Genomic DNA, 9,112 nt, shown 5'->3' with positions numbered 1-9,112 from the left:
AAAACCTTATAATTTTAAAAATGCATCAAATTATAAGATTTTAAATGCATGCAAAGACATAATATCGCTGATTAAAAAAATATGTCACAAGGGTCATTTGAAATCAGTCATCTTGTAAACTTTAGGCTAACTGTCAGCCAGTGTAAAGTGTATTAATGGCCAAAATGACTGACAGGCAGGCAAATTTGAAAATAAAAATACTCAAACTTTCCTAATCCTGTATGCAGGGGTGCATTTTAAAAAAGAAAAAGTTAGAACAATCTTAAGAGCCCATTACTGAAGGGGACGCTGAAAATATAATTTCTTTTTCAAAGTGATGGGGCCCGAAGTGAAACTTTTCCATGGAGCCTAAAATCTCTGGCAGCGCCCCTGCTGTATGTGAATACAGATGTCACTGCTGAGCACTAAGTTACTGATGCAGGCTCCTCCAGCCTGTCAAAAGAGCAATGTCAGAGCGTAGAGCTGAAACACACACATATCTTTCTATTACTTTCTTTGACCCCATCTGAAAATGACAGTAATAGGGGCAACATGTTTGTGAATTTATAAATGAAAATATCAAATATTAACACAGCTTCTTTCTGGACAGACATCAGAGTGTGCTTCTTTTTATCCACAATTTTTTATTATTGAGAATAAAAATTGACAATAACCTCTTTTGAGAACAGAATTAAAACATTTTCACTCTTGCCTTTTTTTTTCCTGACAGCAGGATTGTATTTTTACATAATCCATTAAAAAGAACAGTGCTTAACAATGATGCCTAATGCGTTTCTTTATAGTAAAAAGTGCAATCAGAAAATCAGAAACTTGGCCTATGCAACATTAAAATGGAGCTCACTGAAAAAAAGAGTTTTTAATATTTTTAGTCTCAAATCTGGATTACTTTTATGCATTGGTTTTAGTTTAGATTTTAAAAACAAGGGTTAAGGAAGCGTTACGTTTATTATTTATTGATTTGAGTGATTAAATGTGAAAAAAATCTTTTTTTATCATGCATGCTCTGTCACATTATTCTGTCCACAAAGAGTAGATTTAGTTGTTATTCTTTTTAATTGACAACGTTTCCTTAATTTTAAAAAGATGTTATTTATCTATGACTTAGAATGCTGTAAAATGTCCCTCTTAGGAAACCAGAGGTTGCACTGACCCACATGTGTTTAAACACAAGAGAAAACACATTGGATGCACTAAAGTATTAAAAATAAATGGAGTTGCATTGTTTTAACCCGTGTTTCTTAGCATGCATTTTAAAAGGAAAGCAACAGAGGGGAAAGTGTTTGAACATTTCTCATCACTTTCACTCGAGCAGCTGCAGCATCACTCGGTTTCTGTGCGTCCCTGTCCGGAGCGCCTTTGAGCCATATTGCGCAACATTCTGTGTTTCTCATAAAACGTGTTTCTGTGCTGCTTAAGCTGAAGTTTGTGGTTCAGCACAAACAAACAGAGAGAGGGAAGTTTGCTGTGAGCCTTTGAAACTGCTGTAATGAACAAGCTGTTCCGCACGATTTGAAAATAATCCGCGTGTCAGTGTCATCTTTCTTATGCAAAGTAGCTGTCTTTGAAGGCGGATCTTTTGGCAGGTTAGACCGGGACGGAGGCTCCGACCAGCTCAGACGAGCGCTGCCACTAAACGCACCAACTGCCTGCTGACGGGAGGAGCATAATCCTGCCTCTCTGGAATATATGAACAATTAGAAGCGAGGATATTGATCGTACTCATTTCACTGGCGCTTGAATTCTTCGGGGTGCCTCGTGAGCAGCCGTTCCCGCCGCAGACAGGACCAAAGGAAATTTATTTTTCTTGTTTTTTCAAGTTTTCGCGCACGGACTGAACCCGCTCCGCTCCGCTGCGCAGGCAGACACCCCGGAAAAGTGACATGAAACGTGAGGACCGAGAAGTGAACCTTGTAGAAAAAAGTGGGAGACTAATCGGGGCTCATGACCATTCATTTTTGCTCTTAGCAGACTGACATGCGCGGAGAAGAGAGCTGAAGAAGTAGATCCAACACTTCAGACACGAACTGAGCGCGTGAAAGCATGGACCTGAACGCACGCGACTTCCAGAGAGGAAACAATCCCCAACTGTTTCTGGATTTATGCTTGAGCTAAACTTTAAAGCCTAAAATGAGGAGACGGTGGTCTTGCAACAGATAGCTTTGTCATTTTCTGGATCTCAGCCACAAACAGGCAGGGTTTGATCAGTGAGAGAAACTTGTTTGTTGTGGTTGCAGTGAACGTTAAGCTGTTATTTTTTTTTCTTTGAATCAAGAGGGGGAAGATGTGTTCGGCTGTTAAAGTGAGACTCATCTGTGTGCTGCTGGTCCTGTGGAGCGATGGGGGCTCAGCCATCAGCTCTATAGACCCAGACTGGTCAGGAGAGGGGAGATGTCAACAGATCACCATCTCCCAGTGCAAAGACATTGGCTACAACATGACTCGAATGCCAAACCTCATGGGCCACGATGACCAAATAGAAGCAGCGATGAAGCTGCAGGAGTTTGCGACGCTGATCCAGTTTGGATGCCACAGTCATCTTAAATTTTTCCTGTGCTCGCTGTACGCTCCTATGTGCACCGAGCAGGTGTCTAACCCCATCCCAGCATGCCGGGTGATGTGTGAGCAGGTCAAGCTGAAATGCTCACCCATCCTGGAGCAGTTTAACTTCCCCTGGCCCGACTCTCTGGACTGTTCCCGGCTGCCGACCAAAAACGACCCGAACAATCTCTGCATGGAGGCACCAAACAACGGCTCCGACGAGCCCCCCAAAGTCTCCCACACCCAGCCCCCAGATTTCAGGCCACAGAGGCCTCTGAGTGGGCAGGAGCTGCACCTGAAGGACAGCGCCAGCAAGCAGACATGCAGCAACCCTGGGAAGTTTCACTTTGTGGAGAAAAGCGAGTCGTGTGCCCCTAAATGCTACCCCAAGGTGGACGTTTACTGGAGTCAGGGGGACAAGCAGTTCTCTCTGGTGTGGATGGCCATCTGGTCCATCCTCTGCTTTGTCTCCAGCGCCTTCACCGTGCTCACATTCCTCATAGACCCGCAGCGCTTCAAGTACCCAGAGAGGCCGATCATCTTCCTCTCTATGTCTTACTGTGTTTACTCTGTGGGCTACCTCATCCGACTCTTTGTGGGAGCTGACAGAATAGCCTGCGACAGAGACAATGGGGTCCAGTATGTCATCCAGGAGGGTCTGGAGAGTACCGGCTGCACCATTGTGTTCCTCATCCTGTATTACTTCGGCATGGCCAGCTCCCTCTGGTGGGTTATCCTGACCCTCACTTGGTTCCTGGCTGCGGGGAAGAAGTGGGGTCATGAGGCCATCGAGGCTAACAGCAGCTACTTCCACCTCGCAGCGTGGGCCATACCGGCCGTGAAGACCATCATGATCCTGGTGATGAGGAAAGTGGCCGGGGACGAGCTGACAGGCGTCTGCTACGTGGGCAGCATGGATGTCAAAGCTCTCACCGGCTTCGTGCTGATTCCTCTCTCCTGCTACCTTATTATCGGCACTTCCTTCTTGCTGTCTGGCTTTGTCGCCCTCTTCCACATCCGCAAAATCATGAAAACAGAGGGCGAGAACACGGACAAGCTGGAGAAGCTGATGGTCCGCATCGGGGTCTTCTCTGTGCTCTACACCGTCCCAGCCACCTGCGTCATCGCCTGCTACTTCTACGAGAGACTCAACATGGACTACTGGCGCATCCTGGCTGTGGAGGAGAAATGTGTGGAGGGCAGCGGGCCGGAGTCTGACGAGTGTGTCATGAAGACGTCCATCCCCGCTGTGGAGATCTTCATGGTGAAGATCTTCATGCTGCTGGTGGTGGGCATCACAAGCGGCATGTGGATCTGGACCTCAAAGACGCTGCAGTCGTGGCAGAATGTGTTCAGCAGGAAGCTGAAGAAGAGGACGAGGAGGAAGGCTGCCAGTGTGTTCACCAGCAGCAGGCCTTACATCAAACCTCACCCGTCTCTGAAAGGCCACAGTACCAAGTATGAGCCTACACGGCCTCCTCCGACATGCGTATGAGCTGGCTCTCTCTCTGTGAACCCCAAAATACTTGTAAAGCCCTTACCTAATCGAGACTTTGTAATCAGAGTGCCCTCAAAAGACTCAAGGTTCATGTTTTATTTATGCAAACTGCACTGAAGATCATGCAACGTGGGTTTTTTGTATCTTGAGCCATCTCATGCAACAAGAGCTGCCTTTGTTTGGGGAAAAAAATCTGTTACTCCTGGATTCACTTATCCTATTGAGGAACTTGGTAGGGAGAAAAAAAATCGTATTGTTCCCAAGACAAAAAGAGTGGAATAAACCATTTGGATGTGCCATGGGGTTACTTGAATAATGTGCAATAGATGTTTTTTTCCTCCCAGGCAGAAAAAGAGACACTTGTACTGTTAGTGACAGATTACAGACAATGAAAAGAGCTCATAGACAATGGAGGCAAATGGTCAGAGAGATGAGTGTTGTGTTTGGAGGCTTTTTAATGGAAATGGAGGCGGTGTCATATATGTTTGAACTGGAGTGAGAGCAGCTGTTGAAAAAGCGCTCAGGACCTTAGTCGAACTGCCCATTGTGAGGCAAACCCACGCCATAAATTAATCAAGCACTCGTTATTGAAAACTTATTTGTACACACAGTTGAGTTTTCCATGTGTTTGTTTTTTTTCTTTGCTGTTTTATAGCACAAGGGAACGTTTGTATATATTTCTAAAAACCTGAGATTTTTATAGGAAAAAATTAATAAAACGTTCTAGTTTTAAATGTTTGCAAATCAGTGATTTTGTTCTGAAACTGTTGATTTATTTTTTCCTGAGGCGTGAGTGAGTTTCCATCCTCCTGCAGCCACAGTGAGCCAAAGTGTTTTTAAGATTTTGCAGCACTTGTGCTTCCCTCCCTTCGCTTTTTTTTTTTTTTTTTTTTTCATCAAACTAATTTCTCTGCAGTGGTGAAATCATGAAGCTAAATGTAAATGTGATGGTGAGTCAGAGCTGGGTTTTAGAGGTTTGGTCATGCAGAGCAACTTAAAAAATATCTGTTAGAGAGGACAGTGGTTACAAACAGGAAGCAGTCATGGGACACTTTTTACTCTGTTATACAGTAAGAAATGTTTTGATTAATGAAAGAAACTCCAGAGTAGCACATAAATGTTTCAAACACTTTTACTATGGTTTAAAAGTGTTTTTTTCATATAAAAAAGGAAGTAACCATGCTAGATGTGTAAGCTATGAAATTCTCTCTTCTTGTTTTTAAAAAAACAAAGCGTCTTTTGTGATCCTGACCCTGTGGCTGCTTCAAAATGACTTCATGTGAAAAAAAAAATGTAACAGGGTTAAAAAGATTGTCTTTTCATTCATTTTATGTAAGACATTGTGAAATAAGGTGAAATAAGATTTAGAGGGATCCTTTTCATCTAAAGCTGCGCCGTAATTAGTGTTGGATTTTAAAATCCTTTAATCAAAATGTCTTTGATAGGGCAGAGGTGGAGTTTAAGTTTTCACAAACAGAAATTATGCTCTTTGATTTAAAATTTTACCTTTAACATCTGTTGAGAATCCCCCCTGGTGATCAACATTTTTGCCCAAATTTTTATTATGAAATATTCAAGCAATGATGTCATCAAAAGGCCAAAATTGGCACCCTAAAGGTATTTTAATATTTGATCAAAACACAAAAAGTTTTTGCTCAGGAATGAATCAGAAGTTTAGAAGTAGCTAATTGTTTGAAACATTTATCTTCTGCTTTTTGTCTGTTGTATTTTTTTCTAAACATAGTGGTTAGTTTTTAACCCCAGCTGAAAAGGATTCACAGTTCAGTCCTTCACACTCGTCTCTTTCTCTTTCTGGCTCCATGTCTTGCTGTGTTGCATGTGTCGGTGCGTATCAATGAAGGGGTTATACAATAATCCAGCTCTCATTCAGGACAGGATTAGACTGTTTGAAGGGTTTGACTTTGAAAGGGAGGATCGCTGCAAACCAAAAACACAGAATATCTGTCATCTCTTCTCTTCTTATCAGCAGGGCATGGTGACATTTCTAAAGACACATCTGGCCTGGATTTGAAGTGGTTACATATCGACTGAAGCTGTTTTTTTTTTTCACTAGCAAAGAGGATACACTGTGAGGTATGGTGAGATGTTTTGGGGTTAAATGATCCTTACACTGTCAACAGTTCAAGTCATGTCTTGAATCAAAGCTACAGCAATTAACTTTGGCAACATGTACGAGTCTGTCAACCATTAGAGACACACACATGCAGGAATGTAACAGATCAGGAAGGAAACAGAGTATGAAGTTATAATTTTAGTACATGAAAAAGGTACAGGTTTGGAGTCCTTTTCTGCCTTTATCTGCCACACTTTCAAACCTTTCAGAGGGTTTAAAACCTCTGGTAGAGAGTCCTCTCTGGTCTAATAAAGTTTCAGAAAGTGTAGTAATGCTTTCTCCCCGAGGGCATTCAAGTTCCAGCGTCAGCCCAACCCGTTTTAACAGTCAAAAGCACATGACTCACAACCTTTATGTGGCTGAATCAAAGTCAGCCAGTGTCTATTGATACTGTGAGTCGCAAAAAAAGGTGCGAGTGCTTCTGAGAGCTTCAGCAGAGGCCACCTGGATAACAGCCCCCGAGGTGTCTGGGAAGGCTGTAAATATAAATGACAGTTACCACCCCCTTCCAGGGCTTCTTCAGCCAAGCAGCTTCACTTCTCTTCTTCTGCTCGCTTCAAAGGGAAAAATCCTGCTCTGAGCAAGGGCAAAGTATAGCTGGCAAGAAAGTTTTTCTTTTTTCTCTCTCTGGAAAATCACACTCAACTGTACGTATGGCTGGATTTAGGAGTTTAAAAGTATAGATTTTACATCGTCTGATCAGATTGACTGATCCAGCCCGGGTAATGAAACATCTTTCATCATTAAATGTCTGTCTTTTTGATGACATGTTTTTTTGTATTCCTCAAAGCAGAAGGGGAATCCCGCCACAGCCATGTGACTCAGTCTGATGAGTCTCAGACCCACACATGTGTAAACTCCACCAGGACGAATGCTGTCACATCACACTCCTCCACTTCCCGTCTCTCGCTCCTTCTGCTGTGCCATGCAGGAGATAGCAGTGTGTGTGTTGGCTTGCGATGTGTTGACAAAAAAAAAAAGAAGAAAAAGAAGAGGGGGTAGGGCTCCTGTTTGTGATCAGTGTTGTTGAAACAGCATCAAACCGCTGATGATTATTCAGTTTAATTTAACGTGACTGTTTCTCCAGTGAGCTGGGATTTTCAGCTTTTCACACCCTGTAATCCAGCTGATGTTTAATGTCTTTGTGAAACCGGCTGCTATAAAAACACAGGGTTAAAACGACAGAACAATTAAGCCTCTTCTGAATGTCAAAGGCTGGTTTAAAGAGCGAGAGCGGCAAGACAGCACAACTTTAAAGCTCCACTCCTGTATCAACACATGACTGCTGCTCTATGCGGTGTTGTTGTAGGAGAGGCCTTGGAGGAGCCTGTGTACCTTTACTTTGTCTCCTGTTTTTAAAGCTCTCTGACACAGTGACATAAATCAAGTTGCAGGGATGACTGGCGGCTGAGACAGCTCCTCTTTGATCAGGCTTTGTGGAGACGCCCCATGTCCTCATCCTCAGCTGCTCCAGCAGCACCTGTTTACTAGTTCAGGCCTGTCTGTTTGCAAAGCAATGCTTAGCCTCCCCAATGTCACAGACTCATACATGACGCACACAGCACAACATACACACAAAGGAATTTGCCAGATGCTCTGGGGCAGGTGGCGTTCTCCCAACATGCACGTTTCTTTGACTGTTTTTGGCACGTTTTCTTCCTATTAGACGACTGCTCTGAATGCTAAGAAGTCACCTTTTAGATATTTCTGCATCTCTTTGCTGCACCAGAGCAGAGAAAGAGTCAATGCACCACGACAAATGACACTTTGTTTGGAGTAAGAGTGTTATTGAAGACAAAAGTTTGCAGGGAGAGCTGCAAGTTTCAGAGGCCTGAGTGTTATCAGAGAGTGCAATGAAAGCAGCTCTTTATCCGTGAAGTTGTGCAGGTTCATAAATCCAGAGCTCTGAGGAGCACGGTTGAAGGAGGTGTGGGTGGGCTTCATGTTCTGAACTGATCTAGAAGGCGAAGAATCTGGGCCAGTGTGAGTTTACTGTCTATGCTCCAAAGCTGCAGAAGGAAGCTAACGCTAACAGCTCGTCACACATGCATGAGCCTGCTGTGGAAGCAGTTGTTCCCAGCCACTGCTGAAGGTGAGAGTAATTACAAAAAAAAAACAGGCAACAATGAGTTCTCTGCCTGCGAGGCGGGGGCAGGGCACTTTTTTAAACGCATAATGAACCGCCTCGCAGGCCCTCTGCTGATCAAACAAGTGTTTGATAGTGGCTTTGGTTTGAAAGAGGGCTGAATATGTTTATTTGCATGTGGAGAAGTGACTGACTTTGAGGTGGAGATCAGGCAGATTAGTGTTAACTGACAGAGACCTGTGCAAACAGACACTCCCCCTGCATACAAGCGGGGCACTTCCTCCCAGGACTAGTTAGGCTGAATACAACATCAGACGGAGCAGAGCGCTGCAGCTCCTGCTAATTTTCAGACATTGTTCTTTTCATGCCAGCCTCCTCCCCTAAGCCTGTCTCTTTGTTTTTTTCCACAGATTTTGGCTTGTTGTGGGCTCAGAGCATGTGAACGCATGCACACTGATAGCTGGCAGAGTGTTTGAGAGATGAGTAAACCAATAAAAGATATCAAGGTTACATTTCAGGCATCATACATTTATAGGCAGCTGCAGTAAAGGGAAAAAAAGTGTCAGACAATTTAACCTGTAAAATCAGGACATGAATTTTCATCTTATCTTATTTATCTGCAAACCTATCTGTTTTTGTTAATCAGATAAAACTTGATGCAATGGTATGCTTGACTTATTAAAGAAAACACTGGAGTACATCTATACCACTCTCTTCTTTGTTTACTAAAAATGAAAGTACAACAGTTTCCAAGCTAAGCTTAACCCTGTTTGTTTACATGATGCCAAACAAATGGATGAATCAAATTAGCCAGACTTACACTGATTTAAAATGACAAACCAGAAAACATGTTAGT

The 9,112-nt window shown here is 43.3% G+C and overlaps 1 protein-coding gene across 1 annotated transcript; it reads left to right on the top strand.

Annotated features, from left to right (window-relative positions):
- Nucleotides 1–1,469: 1,469 nt before the first annotated feature.
- On the top strand, nucleotides 1,470–4,730 carry fzd10 (frizzled class receptor 10). The gene has a single exon (XM_074671001.1). The coding sequence runs from the start codon at nucleotides 2,282–2,284 to the stop codon at nucleotides 4,031–4,033; it is 1,752 nt and encodes a 583-aa protein (XP_074527102.1). The 5' UTR covers nucleotides 1,470–2,281; the 3' UTR covers nucleotides 4,034–4,730.
- The last annotated feature ends 4,382 nt before the right edge of the window (nucleotides 4,731–9,112 follow it).

The sequence above is a fragment of the Halichoeres trimaculatus genome, unplaced genomic scaffold (genome assembly GCF_033239565.1).
Source record: "Halichoeres trimaculatus isolate MK-OKI-2021-1 unplaced genomic scaffold, fHalTri1.1 fHalTri1_scaffold_5, whole genome shotgun sequence".
NCBI lineage: Eukaryota > Metazoa > Chordata > Actinopteri > Labriformes > Labridae > Halichoeres > Halichoeres trimaculatus.
This window is presented reverse-complemented; position numbering and strand designations above follow the sequence as displayed.

Coding starts and splice junctions, on each gene's coding strand:
- fzd10 (XM_074671001.1), top strand. CDS start 2,282: ATGTGTTCGGCTGTTAAAGTGAGACTCATCTGTGTGCTGCTGGTCCTG.